General features: G+C 45.4%; 1 protein-coding gene across 3 annotated transcripts in view; it reads right to left on the bottom strand.

Annotated features, from left to right (window-relative positions):
* LRRC1 (leucine rich repeat containing 1) overlaps positions 1–17,547 on the bottom strand; it is a 126,638-nt gene that overhangs the window by 8,235 nt on the left and 100,856 nt on the right. For all 3 annotated transcript variants that reach the window (XM_029243428.1, XM_029243431.1, XM_029243429.1), the window contains 4 exons: positions 16,799–16,943; positions 14,140–14,258; positions 12,341–12,424; positions 3,083–3,198 (listed from right to left, as the gene is read on the bottom strand). In XM_029243428.1, the coding sequence (XP_029099261.1) occupies positions 3,083–3,198; positions 12,341–12,424; positions 14,140–14,258; positions 16,799–16,943 (464 nt within the window). The remainder of the gene's footprint in view (positions 1–3,082; positions 3,199–12,340; positions 12,425–14,139; positions 14,259–16,798; positions 16,944–17,547) is intronic.

Raw genomic sequence — 17,547 nt, 5'->3', positions numbered from 1 at the left:
TCCTCACATAATCACCACAGTGTGTGTGTGTGTGTGTGTCTGTGTGTCTGTGTGTTGGAAACATTTAAGATCTACTCTCCTAGCACCTTTAGAGGATATAATACAGTGTTGTTAACTACAGTCATCATGCTGTATGTTAGATCCCCAGAACTTATTCGTCTGCTAACCGGAAATCTGTACCCTTTAACTGGCATCTCCTAATTTCCCCCACCCGCTGGCCCCTGGCAACCACCAGTCCACTCTCTGTTTCTATGAGTGCAGCTTGTTTAGACTTCCCATAAAAATGAGATCACACAGTATTTGTCTTTCTCTGTCTAACTTATTTCACTTAGCAAAATGCCCTCAAGCTCCATCCTTGTTGTCGTAAATGACAGGATTTCCGACTTTCTCATGGCTGAATAATATTCCATTTCATATATACGTATATATGTGTGTACACACTCACTCACTCTCTCTCTCTCTCACACACACACACACACACACACACACACATCTTTATTCATTCACCTGTTGGATGCTTAGGCTATTTCCATATCTCAGCTACTGTGAATAAAGCTGCAATGAACATGAGAGTACAGATACCGCTTGGATATCCTGTTTTCTTTTCCTTGGGGTATATACCCAGAAGCTGAACTGCTGGATCATATGGTGGTTCTATTTATAATTTCTTGAGGACACCCCATACTGTTTTCCACTGTGGATGCACCAACTTACATTCCCGCCAACACTGCACAAGGGTTCCCTTTTTGCTGTGTCATCATCAACACGTGTTACCCCTTGTCTTTCTGATAAAAAGCCATCCTAATAGGTATAAGGTGATACCTTTTAGGCTTTTTAGTTTATTTTTTGGATCATGAAATTCAAAGTTACAAACGATTTCTCCGTCGACAGCCATGGTTTGCAGTATTTGGTACTAGTAATATTGCGAGGAAGATGCTCCAATACCCGATTTTGTGTACTTGGTGGATAGTCATATGGGAAAGAACCTAAGAGTTAAGGACATCTGTATTCTGGGCCCAGAGGTGGTTGCTGATACAAGGCACCTCCTCTATTACTGTACCAGAAGGCTTGGTGCTTTAGTCTCCAAGTGGCATTTTAGCGTTATCCTTGCTATAATTTTCCTATCAAACGTGTCAAAAAACAATTTCTGGGAACCGACATGCAGCCTCCCTGTGCCGTTTGCTACTTTTATATGCTTGGGGAGAGAGGCAGAAACTTCTGTTGTATTTGGTAGGACTTCCCATGGTGTGACATTTCTGCAAGCTGAAAAGCTAACACGGTAGCCTCTTTTCACCTGGAGGGTATCAGTTTCTCTACTGATACTTTAAATAAGTAGTAATTAAATATTTTAATAAGCTTAAAATCTGGTTATGCATCTATATATACAATGGACTAAAGGACACACCTAACTGACTCAGATGACAGCTATGGCACTCGACTTTTTAATTGGTGTTGGTCCACCCTGGCCCAGGCATAATAAATATCGTTTCCCTTCTCCTGAGAACTTGAGAATGGGGTCTTCACTCGTGTGAAAAACAGTTTTTAGAGGTCAGAGCTATCTTTCTGCTCAAGAATTAGTGATGCAAATCCGTGCTCCCCAAAGTGGCAAGAACTGGGGCGGGTCTGGAATCACTGAGCTTCTACTGCTGTAGGGAGAGGTTAGGAGGGAAGGGCCCTTCTCAAGCTGCATGCCTCCTGTTGGGCTTAATCCAAGCAGAAATTCAACATCTAGCTCAAATTAATTCTGAGTTTCCAGTCACCAGTGAATGGCCTTAAGAATCTATCAAGATGTCCTGAAAGCATCAACTTTAAAACGGTGAGGGTTTCCTGAGGCCATAGCTCATCACCAGGTTCCCCCGTGTCCTGCTGTTTGTTTAGCACTGCTGTCCACGATCCATTAGCAGGAGTGAAAAATGGTGCCTCGTGCCTGACCTGTGAGCAGCGAATCACGTAGGCCACAATCCCCCAGACACTCTTTGGATCGCTGGCCTTTACCATTTTGAAGCATTGATCATCTTCCCCTGGTCCAGCACGTTCTCTCCCATCTAACTATATAACACCCAAAAGCATTTTTTAAATTCCTTTTGGCAACATAGCCTGTGATATCAGGCCCTTTGCAGTGGCCTGCCAGCCATTCTGCAAAATGAACGTTTTTAACATTTCCATTCAGTCGACAGATATCCACCAGGCATCTACTGAAGGGACAAATCACAATGACACACAAACCATCACATCTAACTTTAGGTAACTTTAATTTCAGGAGGGTCGCATGCAGGTAAACAAGCAATTATCATCAGGGTAATTCAGAAATGCAGACCCAGAGAGGAGGCTTCCTGGAGAAAAGAGGAACATGAGTGCCAAAGGATAAAAGTGGGGAAACAGAGAAGGTGTCAGAGGTGGAAAGAAGAGCCTGGGTAGGAGGGCTCAGGGGAAGGAAAGTGCGGTGACATCCGCAGTGATGAAATTGGTTCAGAATGGCTGAAATGACTCTAGTCCACATTCCAGAGTCTGGCAAGCAGCCCGCAGGCCTCTGACCCAGAACTCGAGAGATGGCGATGCTGTGACCTTGGGGACACCGACTGGTGGCCCATCAGGTTTTTTAGACTGTGAAACACCTGGCAATTCTGACATTAGCTGTGGATCTTCTCACCAGCAAAGTGTCCCTGAATACAATTTTGTTCACAATGTCAGGGGGTTGAGTCACGGGCAAGACACATCAAGACCCCTGGCTAAAATCTAGCTCAGACTCATGGGAGCTCTTTTTTCAGATGAGGAAACCAAGGTCCACAATGACATACGGAAGCCAGTTATAAAAGCCAAGACCTAGGTCTCCCTCCCCCTTCCATCGCGGTACCGTCATCTGGAAAGCATGTGTCCGGCCGTGCCCACCGTAACCTTAAAGGACTCCACGCTCTGGCTGCCCTTGACCTTGTCCACTCCATCGGGCTCCATCACTCCAGCTCCCACACTGGGAGCTTCCAGGCCTGGCTAATGTGACCAATCAGTATATATTTTACAAGGTGGAGCAAAGGCAAGACAGCCAAGGCTGGGGTGGATGACCGTTTGCTTGTCTCAGGCTTACCTGTTCCCTGCCACGTCCAGGACGTGCAGCTCAGCGGCCCGTGACACCTCCGCAGGGATCCGAGTCAGCCTGTTGTCGCGCACGCAGAACACGGTGAGGCTGCTGCACCCGCCGATCTATGATGGGAAAGAAAACATGACTGTTTTCCAGGTTTTTCTGGGAGATGGGGGTGGGACTGGAGGGTCTTGTTCATCAAATGGCATGAAAAGGATGCACAAAATAACATCACACGATTTTAAGTCTCACTGATGACCAGCTATGATTGATTTAAATCATATAAAACACTGAGTCGTCCAGTAAGCTTAAAAATCTCTGCAAAACATTAAACACGTATGTTCTAAATTAAGTCAAGAAAATAAACAATACAGTTCAAAAACTGCATTCTGAACAGAAAGTCATTTTCTACTGCTACCTAATGCAACTGCATCTTTTAAATATGTTAACCAGACAACACAGGTCCAGACATATAGTTTTTGGTAATATGGGAGTTTAAGAATTCTAGGTTGGAAAAAAATATGAAAAAGGATATATATATATCTGAATCACTTTGCTGCACTCCAGAAACTAACACAACATTGTAAATCAACTATACTTTAATAAAAAATTAAATTAAAAAAAAAAGAATTCTAGGTTTCAAAAGTCAGGCCAACGGTGATACACACACACGCACACACACACACACACCCCTTTGAAGACCTGCCCATTATGTTAACTTCAGTGTTCCAGCTTCTTTAAAAATAAAAGAAAACGAGGAACATCTGAGAGATGATACATTGATTTCTACCATACATCTTTTAATAGCCTTTGGTCATTCACAACTTAATTTGATAAATTCAGTGCCCTTTGACAAATGCAAAATGAACCATCTTTTAGCAAAAAGTGAATTTGGTCGGCTATGACCTACTGCTGAAAGCACACGTCAATATCTGTGTCCACACCAAATTTGATTCCCTTTTTATTTTAAGTAACCGATTCAAAGGTAACTGAGCTTAGTAAGAGTCTAGTCTTCGCAAAAGAATTCAAGGACTCTCTTGAATAAGCTGTCTGTGGTTTCTACAGTCAGGAAAGCTGAACGAAGGGGTTGCAAAACCTGCTGGGTCCCAGACACAACATCCCGCAGGCCCACGTCCACGCTACACTCTCCACACATGCGCTGTTCTGACTCAGGGCGGCTGGGGAAAAGGGCTGATGAAGGGACCTATTGATTCTGATACATGGAAAAATACCCCAGAGCCTCCACCAGAGGAGGAGCAAGACACCCAGCTCTTCGTCAGTATCTGAATATGCCTTCTGCCCTTTTCTATTTACTTCTGTGTTAAATATACGTGTGTATCTTAAAAAGCGGAATGCACATTTATGAAACTGCTACATAATTACCTTTGTGCACAATCTTTTTATGTCTTCCCTTAGGAGTTAATATAAGGATTTTGAAATAATATATTTAACCACAGCATGTAACCATAATGAATGTAAAAGAAAACTAAACACACAAGAAAACACAGACTAACATTCCTCTCTGGTCACCTGGAAACACCCAGAGACGTACTGTTCCCCTCGTTTCTCAGTATTCACATTTCCCACCCCAGAAAAACTGGTTTGCTCACTGTCCTCTAAAAGACATCTTGTATTTTTGGTCACACTGTTTCTTATAGATACACCCTTCTTCTTTCTGTCTTTTTTAAATCTTACCATCACCCCCAATTAGCTAAACATCCTCTACCCCGAAAAGCCTTCCCAGAACCCCTGGTCCACGTCAATCCGTTTCCTTTCTAATTATGGTCCATACAAACCCTCTGACAGATCGTTTGATGGGGCTGTTTAATTTGCACGCTTACATGTCATCAGGGTGTTTGGCATCCTCTCTGCCCAAAGGTGAAGCCCAGCTACCTACCAACATTCCTCATGAAGGTATGTCTACACACTTGTATTTGTTTACTTACTACTGAAAGGCTGCTACTTAAAGTTGTCATCTGCTTCTATGTGTAACAATGGAGACCGCAAAACTCTTTTCCCTGATAAGAACTACTAGGGCGGCCTCTCACGTTTTGTAAATATCATGTCCTAAAAGAGGCACATCTTCTGTGGGGCCTGGCATTCTTCCCTCCCTTGAGGAAGGGGCTCAGTCTAACCCAGGTGCCCAGGCACCTCCCAGAAGGAAAGGAATCAAAACCCTGGACACCCTGGATCGTGTAAGGACGGACACGATTAGATTCGCTCTGATGAATTTAGGTGACCCATGCGGAGGTCCCCGTGGGGACCGGCCCCGATCCATGTGGTCGGGGATCCGCACCGGGTCTGCGAGCCAGGAAGGGGCGCCTACTGGGTCAGCACGTGGCTGAGGCCGGTCACGCCTCATGCCGGCCTGGCTTTGAGGAGACAGGGCTTATCTGGACTCCGGGGAGGCAAAGCAGGTATCGGTTATTTACACACAGAGCCGAGGCTGCATCGCGACTTGGGGCTTCGCTTTGTCAGGAAGCCGCCCACTGCCCCCGCCACCGGTGGGGTCTTTGTTTGGGGGGCCTACAGTTGCATACACCATGTGAACATTTTCAGTTTGTACCGTGTGCCTATACCATCTACTCCTAAACATTAATTAACTAATGAAAGTGGGTCAGAGAGGTCTCTGAAAGTCGCCCGTGCAATAAAAGTTCCGGACAAGTTCACACCGCTTACGTACTTTGGGGGAAAGAACGGGAACTCCCGGTGGAGGGTGTGCACTGCCTATGTGCTTACAGCCTGTGATTTATTTTTTTCTCTTTCCTTCCCCGCTCTACTCTCACGCCATTTGAGAGGTCAAGAGGAGGAAGGCAGTGTATCCAAGAGCCTCAGGCGCTCTGGGTGGACAAGGCAGGTGAGTGGCCTCTGAGTGCCACTGGCCATGTTTTCAGGAAACGATGAGGACAGAGAGTCCATCTGGGCTGAATGTGTGAGGGCTGCCTAACAGGGCAAAAAGCAAAGGACACGCTCACACCAAGCCAGCTGGGAGGGCATGGCGCAAAGCTTTGGCTTTTGGAAAAGATGATAGAGCAGTCAAAGCCATGATTCAAAAGACAGAGTTCTTCACAGACGTCAGAGGGGGATGCGGGGTGACGTAGAGGGGGGGCTCTGGGGTCTCACAGACCAGGGGTGGAACTTAGGCTCCGTCCTAGGTCCTGTGGATTTGGATATGTTACTTTAGCAAAAGTAACAATAAGCATTAGATTGAACGAAACCACCTATCACAGCCCCTATCCTAGGACCTGGCCTATTGCTGCTGCCAAATAAACGTAGCTGTTGTTTTTCCAAGAAGTGCAAGTCCCAGGTCCCAGTGACAGGCTGTCCACACCTGAGCCCCTGCCATGCCGCTGGAACTGTGCTGAGGCTGCCCACCTCTGCCCTGGATGCCCCAGAACCTCCTAAAATACTGTCTCCCTGACGGTGCATCACAGTGACATTTTGTGTTCATAGGAGTGAAGAACTGGCCTGAGCTCAGTATTGCATTCTGCATCATTCGCATGTACTTGCGCTTTCTCTTCTGGGTTCAGGAGGCAGAGTTTACAGGCTCCTTAGGGGTCAACAGGATAAAATGTCTCCAGCACTTAGAAATTCCGGGAAGCAGAGTCACTGTTTAAATAACTTACTACCAGTTACGTAGGAAGCGGATATTTTCAAACTCCCTTTAACCACAAAATAGCACACAAGGATAGCAGCACCAGAGAAAAGAATACGAGGGCTTGGACTTGGATTCTCCGAGAATTACAGAACGTAGCTAAGGATCCTTGTTGAGCTGTTCTGTGTTCTCCTAATTCAAGACAATACTGTCCTTAACTCTTTGGCACTGATCTGATCCGTCTCAAGGATATGGGACCTGCAGATCACTGAGCAAACCTTCAGTAAGGTCAACTTTCCCTGAGTAGTAACAGCCTGCAGGTGACAGCTTAAAGGAGATAATCAGATTGTGCGACTCAAAGAGAAAGCCTGTACTGGTCACCTTTGCCTATAGCCTGCCTTGTGAATACCTGCCCCGAGTGGAAAGGAACTTTCATTTTCCTTCGGCATCTTCCTTTCAATATTATTTGTAACAGAACTGAACCCACATTTCACTGGCAAGAGGGAAAATGTACAATAAGCAAAATCTGGTCAAAATCCTATTTGAACAGAAATAACATGAGGTATAATTTTAGAAACCAAAGACTATTTTTTGCCTTTCCCATGATCATCTGTGGCATATTATTCAAATGTTCCCTGCTCCAGAAATATTTTGGAAACCATGTGGTTTTGGGACTCCCTGAATTGTTGGGCCACTGACATCAAAATATCCACTAACAGCGACAGCATTCTTCTAATTATAAGAAAGTAACTTAGTTGACTGGAAAATAAAAACCACATATACACACGCACGAAAGCACAATGAGAAAATAACTCAAACCAAATCCGGCCACGAAGGGATAATCAGTCTTAACATTCTGAGGTTCAAATGCCATGCATTTGTGATTATAAATATGCACTTCAACAGAATTAGAACCAGCCCTATGATCTTTAGCACCTTTGTTTGCATACAGAATCAAGAATGTCTTCCCAGGTCATTTTGCTTCCAACAGAATTTTTACTCACCACATAGTTATTTCCTTCTACATATGTATCACAGATTACTTAGCAGATCACCACTGTAGACACTGCTAATTAGTTCTACCATTTCTTTGCTGTGTGACCCTGGGCAAGTTACTTAACCTCTCTGAGTCTTAGTTTAGAAATCAATATCTGTTGGATGCTGATGATGATTTACCTATATCTCATTGAATTGTTGTGAAAATCAGACAAGAATTAGCCTGAAGGCACTTGGCACAGGGCCTGGCACATGTCAGCTGCCTCCGGACATGTTTGGCATGGTGCCTGGAACACGCTAGACGCTCCTGCATACACTGGGAGAAATAATCTCATGCATGATTCTCAGTGTATATCCATAATTGTTCTCCTAGGGTAAATTCCTAGAAGTGGAATGACAGAATCAAAGGGTATGCCTATTTTTCAAATTTTTAATACTACTACCAAATTCCCTTCCAGAGAAGCCATAATAATCTATATTTCCATGATAACAGGCACTTTCCTGTACTCTAACCAACATTTGGTATATTATTATATTTTTTAAATCTTGAAAATCTGATAGGTGAAAATGCTTCAATTAACATTTTGTGAATAATGATTTCGCATTAAAAGTCATTTCTATTTTTTTCTCCTGTGAATCACTGGTGTTTGTGGGGGGGTTCTTTGCTTTTCTTTCTGTCCACTTTTCTAGAGTGGGTACATCTCTTTTCTCAATGATGTGAAAGAATTTCTAACAGAGTAAGGAAAGACAGCCTTCACGTGTGATGCTGTAAACATCACCCTTCCCCCAGCCTGTCTTTATTTTCTTGAAGGTCACAAATCTCATTTTCACGTAGACAAATCCATCAACTGTTTCTTTTATGAGTTATTTCCTCTTTCAAGTTTAGGAATGCCTTCTCTATCCTGAAACCCAACGGTCAGCCTTTTTTTTTTTTTTTTTTTAATTCTAGCATTTTTAGGTTTGGTCATATCTCTTTTATCTATCAATAATTCACTTTAGAACATCATGGGAACTTACTCTAGAAGAATTTTAAATTGTACTAATAGGAAGGCAGAAAGCTGTCTACAAAATGAATACTCTATCACCATGGACATTTCTGAATAGCACAATATCTGTGGGTGATTCGTGTTTACAGATTGCCTGCTAAAGGAAAGCTCTGACGAATGATCTGCAAATCCTCCCTTGTCTCATCTGACTGGACAGGTATGATGTAGGTAGAGTCACTTCCATTTTGACCTAATGGAGACAAGAGACTAAGCCCTGAACTTGGATATATACTCCATTTCTTCCAGCCAGAAACTCTCTGTGGTCTAGGTCATTTAACGATAAGATGTGGCTGGAAATACTATAAAGTTTGTGTCTATCTTCATACCCATGATCACACATACACCGACGTCCTGTCTATCCACGAAGCAGAGCCTCTTCCCCTTAATTCTTCCCTCCACCAAAAACAGGGTTTTTTAGGGAACTTCCTTATCACAGAAACATACACACTTGAGCAACGGGATGAGAAATAAAAGACGCAAGTAAGTGGATTGAAAAATCAGAAGCATGCCACATGTAGCAAATAAAGCGAATCTAGCCTGTCCCTCAGAGACAGAATCGTGCCAACAAAGTAGAATTTGGTGAAGGCAGATGAGCCCCCAACGTATGCCTTTCAGAATTTCTGAATAACTTAAGATGTAATTCACAGAAAAGCATTCTTTTGAGAGAGAGTAATCGGAACAAATCTGACAAACACATAGCAAAACCAGGTTCCAGGCCATGCAGTCATTTAAAGAAACAAAAAAAAAAACTGAGTTTCGAGGAAAATGTCCAATGTTTTACAATGAAGAGCACACAAAGCTGTCAGCCGATCTGAATCTTCATGCATTTGAGAAGCAGAATGGAAGTCAGAGATGCAACTGTGGTCTGAACAATACTTACAAGATTGCAAGTTTACCTGACTTTTCTAAATTTCCAAGCAGCTAACAATTAAGAAAACAAGAGACATTCATTGATTTGCAAATGTTTACTACACATAACACCACACAACACAAACAGAATCTATTATTGTGACCCACACAGTGCAAACATTTTCCCCTCAACCATTTGGGGAAAAAATGCAAATAAATGCTGCTATAGACGAAGGAACTGTGCTGTAAAACTGACAATATGTGATACTATCAAATGGGGGGGAAAAAAGACAAAAAAGAGGAAGAACTACACAGCACACCAGACCAAAGGCCATTAATACAACTATGGATTTGGGGCATATAAATGGAATTGGTCAGCATTTCAGTTTAGATGTGTCATGCGTGAGACTTAATTGTTCAAGAGGAAGTAATCACGTTTGGAAAGAAAAGAATCCAATCAGGAGAGTGCAGGATTTGATGGGACGGTATCAAGCTTGGAGGCAGAGTGTATGCACACACGTGGCATTCCCCCTGCACACACACTCACACTCACACCAGACCAACAAACAAGACCCCGTTCAAGGTGAGGGGCCCATCGATGATTTGGCAGCTCAGCCCGAGGGTCAGAGGCCAGCACTGCCCGTTTCTGCAGGGTCACCAAGCTGGGACCCACAGCAGAATTGGGACACGTCGTAGCCTGGGAGCTCAGAGTATGTGAGTCGGAGTGAAATGGGCTAGAAAAGAGCCAGTCCCTGGGGTCCTAAACAGCTCTGCTTTCTTGGGCAGCTGAAGGAAAAGGCACAAACTTCATTCCTTGATGAAACTCCAAATGCCAGGGAAGCGATCATATCAATAATGTCATTCTCTCAGAGTGCCAACAGGGCTGATGCTAATATGATGGGGACAGTTTACAAGAAGAAACTCCTCACATTCTTGTCTAAAATGTGTTCCTTTGAAAGAGCAGATCCAAAGAGAGGGATGGGGACATGGCAGGTGGGTGGTGACCTTGCTGGGGATTAACATCATACTCAGAAGCCCTCTCTTTGGCATTTACTGAAACTATTCCTCAAATGTATTAATTTTCTAAAGTGTCCAAACTAAAGATGATTTGACCTTCCTTTACCCAATCAAGGTCCTGCCTTACGTCAAGGTCACAGCAACGAAAAGGTAGGTTCAATCTGCTTTTATGGGCTTGGCCATCTGGGGACACGTCTGGAACCCATTCTCCCAACTCCCAGCTGTGTGAGCCCCGGTGGGGAAAGCTTCTCACCAGCCTCAGTTTCCTCATCTGTAAAGTGAGGAAATCCTCATGGCCTCAAAAAGCTGCTGTGACGATTCAATGAACATACACAACAGCACCTAGTGTAGTGCAGGACATTGAGAAAGGAAGTCATGAATCTTTTCTACTTCTCTCTGCATGCGTTTATGCGTCCGATCTACACCCACCCACACGTGTTCTCCAGCAGGAGTACAATTAAATGCTCAGAGCACCAGCTCTGTGTTTCGGTTTATTGCTTTGAGACTGGAACCAAAACATTTTGATGAGCAGACTCTCTGGTGTCCCAGTTTAGCTGAGATGAAGAATTAGGTCTTTCTGCTGGGAACAGAACGTAGTCACATTTATAGCAAACATCCTTATGCTTCCACTCAGGAAGGCTGGCCGTTCTCACCCAGGGACAAGCCTGGGCTGCCGAGAGTAGAACACCCAGATGGGGAAGGGAAAGAAGAGACCAAGCCAAGTCGGACACCCAGAGAAGCGGCCCTGGGAGCATAAGAACCCCTCGAGCTCTGGCTGGTTGGAGGGCAGCTTTGAAACTATTCCAAAACAGATGTTAGAAAGGGTCAAACAGAGAAATAAGGAGGAAACGGTGCCTGGCCAGTGGTCATCACATCAGAGGACACAGCACCTTTTCATATGAGGCCTTGGCCAGGGCGAGGGGCTCACCAACGGCTCACTTGATGGGTGGAGGCAGGGTGTGGGGAGAGTGGAGAAATGGCATCTTAAACTTTATTTTAGGCTCTATTGCTAATAAAAAATCAAGCTCAGTACGACCCATTTCCAATCAGGTTCTTCTGGTTCCAAACAGAAAGTGAGTCTTCCTTTTAAACAATGGCCCAGATGCCTCCCTGTGTGATCTGTCTCAGGTTTCCTCCCCATTCTCAGTATTGGCACCTCCTTTGCCAGAACTGAAATGCCACTAAGCTGCACAGCTATGCCTGCAAACGATGGTGACTGTCTCTTTTCTCCTGCTTGGAGCACTGACCAAAAAATCCTAAGAACCTGGCCAGACCTTCCCGGGCATCCTCCTCTACTTAGAGGGCTCACTCCCTCTCTCCCGGAGGCAAGCCTCTGCCCAGGAAGACGCTCCATCAAGATCCATTTTTATGACTCCAACGGTTATGGGGCAGTTTAACTCCTCATTAAACCCAGTCAAACCCAAAGTCATCCCCTTCCTCTGCCCAACTCCCAGATCACCCCTTCCTGTCCGTGGTGTCACTGTTCTCCCAGGTCAACCCCAAAATGTCGTTCTCTCTGTCCCCCAACGAATTCACCTTTCCCAACTCTGCTCACAACCATCTGGACCCACCTACTCTCCTTAGTGTTACTGATGGTCATTCTTTCATACAATTCCTCCAACCATCCCTGAATCCACAGATGAGAGTTTACACCTTTAAAAAGCATCACATAAGTCTTTTAAAGTAGTTGACATCTTTGACCCCTTATGTGTTATTATTTCTTTATAATTATCATTATATTATTTTCTTAAAAGCACGTACCTCTTTTGGTAAAGACACTAATTTATTTCTGTCTGCATTCAAGTTGCTCAACTTCTTAAGTTTTCCAATGCTCTTAGGTAAAGTCTGTTAAAGTAACATTTTTGTTATTAACTTACTGCATACTTTTCACACAGCTCAGAGTAAAACAGATCTTTTCAAGAGCTGAGAGAATTTAATCTCATCCAGTAAGAGAAGTGACGGTTCTTCCTGAATATCAGGTGTTTGTAACACTCATTTGGGGGATGTGGCATCTAATATTTTGTATTTTTGTAGAAATGACAGTATGTTTCAATGAAATGAGGTCAAAGGCACAGGCCTGGGAACAGAGAAACACCAAGTAAAAGAGGTAATGAAGGCTCTTTAAGTCAACGAAGTGAAATCTGCAACCTCGAGATTCATCCCTCCCCCGCCTGCACCTCTGAGAACTCCAAGAGATGGTGGCTTAGATGCCTGTGGAGGCCAGAGAGCTCAGCAGGCAGTGAGAACCCGAGCGGGGGGGCCATGAGGCTGGGGGAAGGAGGGGGGCCACCCGGGCTGGTGTGGGAGCCCATGGGGATGCGGGGGTCTTCAACCCTGATGGAATCAGGGATGAATATTATTTTTCTGACTGTTATGACTACCATCTGTAATTCCTTTTTTCTTTTTTTTTTTTTTTGACGTGGACCATTTTTAAAGTCTTTATTGAATTTGTTACAATATTGCTTCTGTTCTATGTTTCGGTCTTTTGGCCGTGAGGCATGTGGGAAATCAGCTCCCCGACCAGGGATGGAACCCACACCCCCTGCATTGGGAGGCGAAGTCTTAACCACTGGATCGCCAGGGAAGTCTCTACCATCTGTAATTCTAAACCCAGAAACAAGGAAGGAGAGCCTAGTCCCTCCCACCCAACCTGCCCGAGGAGGCCGCTGTCCTGTCTGAGGGGAGATGCTCCCGGCACACCCCGCACTACCAACTCTACATCCTTCACTCACTCTTGCTGTCTTCTTCTGATCTTTTCACCTAAAGAGCATTACTTACTCTGTTTATAAAGAGAGGAGAAAAGGGAAGAAAAGAGGAAAAAGGAAAGTAGAGTAAAAACTAAAGTGACAAAATATAGAGAAAAGAGAATGGCAGGAAAATAAACTAAAGAAAACAGCGGCTACAAGACAACGACAAGAGGAGAAAGGGGAACAGATGGGGTGGGAGGTGAAGGACGATGGACGGAGAGGAAGCAGCAAGAGGCGAGAAGCAGCTGAGGTTTGCCGTCGCCCTGGGAACCCGCCCCAGCAGGTGCTGCCCCGGGAAGATGCGGAGGCCTCTCTCTGGTCCAAGCCCGGGGAACCTGAACTGCCTCACCCAGCTTCTCAGATGGGGCGAGATCAAGGTCAAGGCCGTGCTCTGGCTCCTCCAAAAGAGCATCCCCCCACCCCCAGTGCTCCCAAGGCTTCCCGAGACAACAACCATTCCCTCCCCCTCTGGCCCGTCCTCGGACTCCCCGATGGAGGCATCAGCACTTCCACTGACAGGGCCGGTCCCCACCGCCCCCCGCCCCCGCCTCCCTGGGCCCCCTAGTGTCCAGCTCAGTCCCTGTACCCTAAGCATCACAATGGGGACACACTCTCTGATGGGGGACCTGGACACGTCAAAACGGATCACCTTTATGTCACATGCTTGCTTCTCAGGTCCCTTTGTTAGTTACAATGTAAGGCAATTTCCATCTGGTCTACCCAAATTACAAATAAGTAGAATCGAACCTAAGGAGCCTTTGTGATACAGAACCCACAACATAAGTCTCCCTCTGACCCTGGAACCACACTCACCAGGAGCCGGTTTTCCGTAAGAACCAATTCCGTGAGGCTTTCACAGTCCCCAACCGCCTCGGGCAACTGGGTGAGTCTGTTCTGATCCACCTTCAAGATTGACAGTTTCTTTAGTTTTCCTGTAAAAGCGTTATTCAAACTCGTTAGTTATCACTGTCTTCCTGATCACCGCTTGGTATTTCCTATCGGCTGTCCTTGCTCATTTGATTTCCTCACCCAGCTTTTCAGATTATGAAACTGTACCATTCTCATTCCGAGCACGAACAGTTGAGAGTTAAAGTCATCTGTTCAGAATGTCAGAAACAGTCAGCAATTAGCGGCAAATCCTTTGGAAAGTCACTACCTAAAAATATGTCAAAGCCCAGAGATTTCAGGAAAAAAAAAAACAGCTGGCTCTTGATGGATCTTTAAGAACAAGAAATGTCTCGTGTACAGAGGAGAGCCTTTAATGTTACTCTAACAATCATCCTCACTAAAAACAAAAGACAGCACAGTGCAGTTTATTCTATCACCTGTGGACAATGACTCCGTGAAGATCCGTACAATGAAGTATTTCTGTCAATGCAGAGTCAGATGGTAATCTCTGGGCTTCCCTGGTGGCGCAGTGATTAAGAATCCGCCTGCCAATGCAGGGGACACGGGTTTGAGCCCTGGTCGGGGAAGATCCCACATGCCACAGAGCAACTAAGCCCGTGAGCCACAACTACTGAGCCTGTGCTCTAGAGCTCGCGTGCCACGACTACTGAGCCCGCACTCTACAGCCTGCGAGCCACAACTACTGAGCCCGCGCTCTACAGCCCGCGAGCCACAACTACTGAGCCCATGCACCACAACTACTGAAGCCCTCGCGCCTAGAGCCTGTGCTCTGCAGCAAGAGAAGCCACCGCAATGAGAAGCCCATGCACCGCAACGAAGAGAAATCCCCACTCGCCACAACTAGAGAAAGCCCGCGCACAGCAACGAAGACCCAACGCAGCCAGAAAGAAATAAATTTTTGAAAAAAAGATGGTAATCTTTGAAAAGCCACATTAAGGCTGATCTATTTCACTCTGGGTGGGGAAAACGGACTCACGGGCAATGCCCTCAGGCCACGGCAAAGGAACTGGTGTTTACTGCAGCCTCCTCAGCCCCCGCGGGATGGAGGAGATCCTGCATCACCAGATTCTCACTTTCAACTACTACTTCGTCAGGGGCTGAGCTTACAGAGCAGAGGTCCTTGTTATCCACAGAGAGTGGCCGGCATGATGACACTGTCCCCAGGAAAATCGGAGAACAGCCTCTATCATAAAAGAGACATAAAGCTGGAGATGTGGAGACGCTGAAGGGATGAACTCGCTTTGCGTGTGGTCCCGGGGCAAGGCAGAGGAACTCACCGATTGCTAGGCTCCTTGTTTAGCATCATCAGTACCAACTAACACTGTCCGCAGAGAGTCCCCCCCAGTCCTCAGGCCAGGAGACCCATATCCTTCTGCGAGGCATGGAACCCTACAGCTGACAGAGCTCACTCCAAGAATCTCCTCAACAACGTCACTGACAAGTGGTCCGACAGCCTCTCCTCGAATACTTCTAGTGATGGGAGGCTCATTTCTTCACTAAGCAGCCCAAACTGATTCATAACAGATGCATTTTAAGCTCTTTCTTAAATCAAACTGAGATTAGCAACCCTTTCCTTTCACCCACTTGAGCTAGAAGACGGAATAAATCTCCTTCTACCTGACAGCCTTTCAAAGGCTTGAAACCGTCTCATGACTCCTATTTCTCCCTTTTCCCAACGACAAAACATCCCCAGTCCCTACAACTGCTTTCCGATGCCATATATGATTCTCAGCAAATGTTTCTACCTGGAGTCAAAGTCCCCATCAATTTCCCAACCAGCCTCAACCAAAATGCAGAGCCTGTATTTCTGCCAGGTTGCTATTATCATCTGGACCAAATACCAGAAAGGAAGGGGTCCTCTGTCACACAGCTTCTCCAACTACTGAAAACCTTCCCCAAACTCCCTTTGATGTTCTGAATACAAGTTAAGTGAAGGTCAAAGACAGCTATCCTATGTCAACCACACAGTTAAATATAATTTCTTACAATTTCTAGGCAGCTTGGCTACAGTGGAGCTGACAGCGTATGTCTGTTTATATCTTCTCTGTTTGCATTTATTTTCTCACCCTGGGCTGTGTTCCTTTACGGTAAAGGAAATGTCTGGACGGTTTTTTAAAGGAAATGGCAAAGAATGGTTCAAGGAAAAGATGATTCTCGATAGGCCAGAAAAGGTTCCATACAACACCCACTCTCCCTGTAACAGCCCTTACCTGGGTCACACCATAAGGTCAAAGGTCGTTTCCCATAAACTATTTACGATGCTCAATTAGAAATGTCTTAGTGGTTGTTCATATGTCTGAAACACATTCTGTGATTTGGGCTGATCCCTACCGAAATCATGGAAATAAGATGCGGAGGAAGTAGACAGGGGCCAACACTTAAAAGTAACAACACGTATAACTGCTACCAGACCAGGGCGACAGAAACGCTTGCATATGGAGAAACTTTAATTGTATTAAATATTCCTTGCTTTCCTTCTTTAAAAACAAATGACTGAAGGAATCACGTCCCCAGCACCTGAGAAGAGCCAGCACCTTGGTAGTTAGTTATTTTCAATACTCACCAATGCCATCTGGGAGTGTTTCTAACAAGTTCTGGGAAATGACTAAATCCGTTAATGAAGTCAGGCCACTGATTTCTTCGGGAAGTCTTTCCAACCTGTTTTCAGAGACATCTAAGCAGAGCAGGTTCTTCAGATTTCCTATTTCCTACATCAACGACACAGGAAAAGAAAGTCATGCCTGAACCTGCCAATTTGTTGGAATTTGTTACAGCGATTTTTCAAAATCGAACCCCAGAGTGGTCCTAAGGATGTCTCCTTAGCGCCGGTGTGAGTGTGAAGGCAGGGGTAAGTTTCCAGACCCCCTTCCAATGAAAACCGAAAGCGGTGTGAATCACACACACGGAGCTGGGAGGGACGCCAAGCCCTCCGACGTCACGCAGGTGAGGAATCACTCCCTTAATAAGATGAGGAGGTTGGCACCAAGAGAAGATGAGTCTTTTTAAGGTCCCACAGATTAGGGGAGAAAAAAAAAAAGGAGGCTAGAATCCAGTTCTCCAAGTTTGGATTCAATCACTCAGAAGGCAGCTCGCACTTGAGAGTGAGCCTGAGATGTCCTGGAAGGAAACCATCTACCTTCTATCTCCCATGACAGACAGTGCTTGTTACGACATCGGTGCGTCTGCTCCCCAGCCAAACTGGAGCACACAGGCCCGCCGACACCGTTAACACCCGAGACAAGAAAGGCAGACTGCTTTGAAGCAGAAGAGCCAACCCATGAGTGAGGGAGGTGCCTCTATGAGTCTCACATT

The sequence above is a fragment of the Monodon monoceros genome, unplaced genomic scaffold (genome assembly GCF_005190385.1).
Source record: "Monodon monoceros isolate NGI ecotype Baffin Bay Population unplaced genomic scaffold, NGI_Narwhal_1 Super_Scaffold_3, whole genome shotgun sequence".
NCBI classification, from domain to species: Eukaryota; Metazoa; Chordata; class Mammalia; order Artiodactyla; family Monodontidae; genus Monodon; species Monodon monoceros.
The sequence above is the reverse complement of the archived record's forward strand: the minus strand, read 5'-3'. Positions and strand labels throughout refer to the sequence as shown.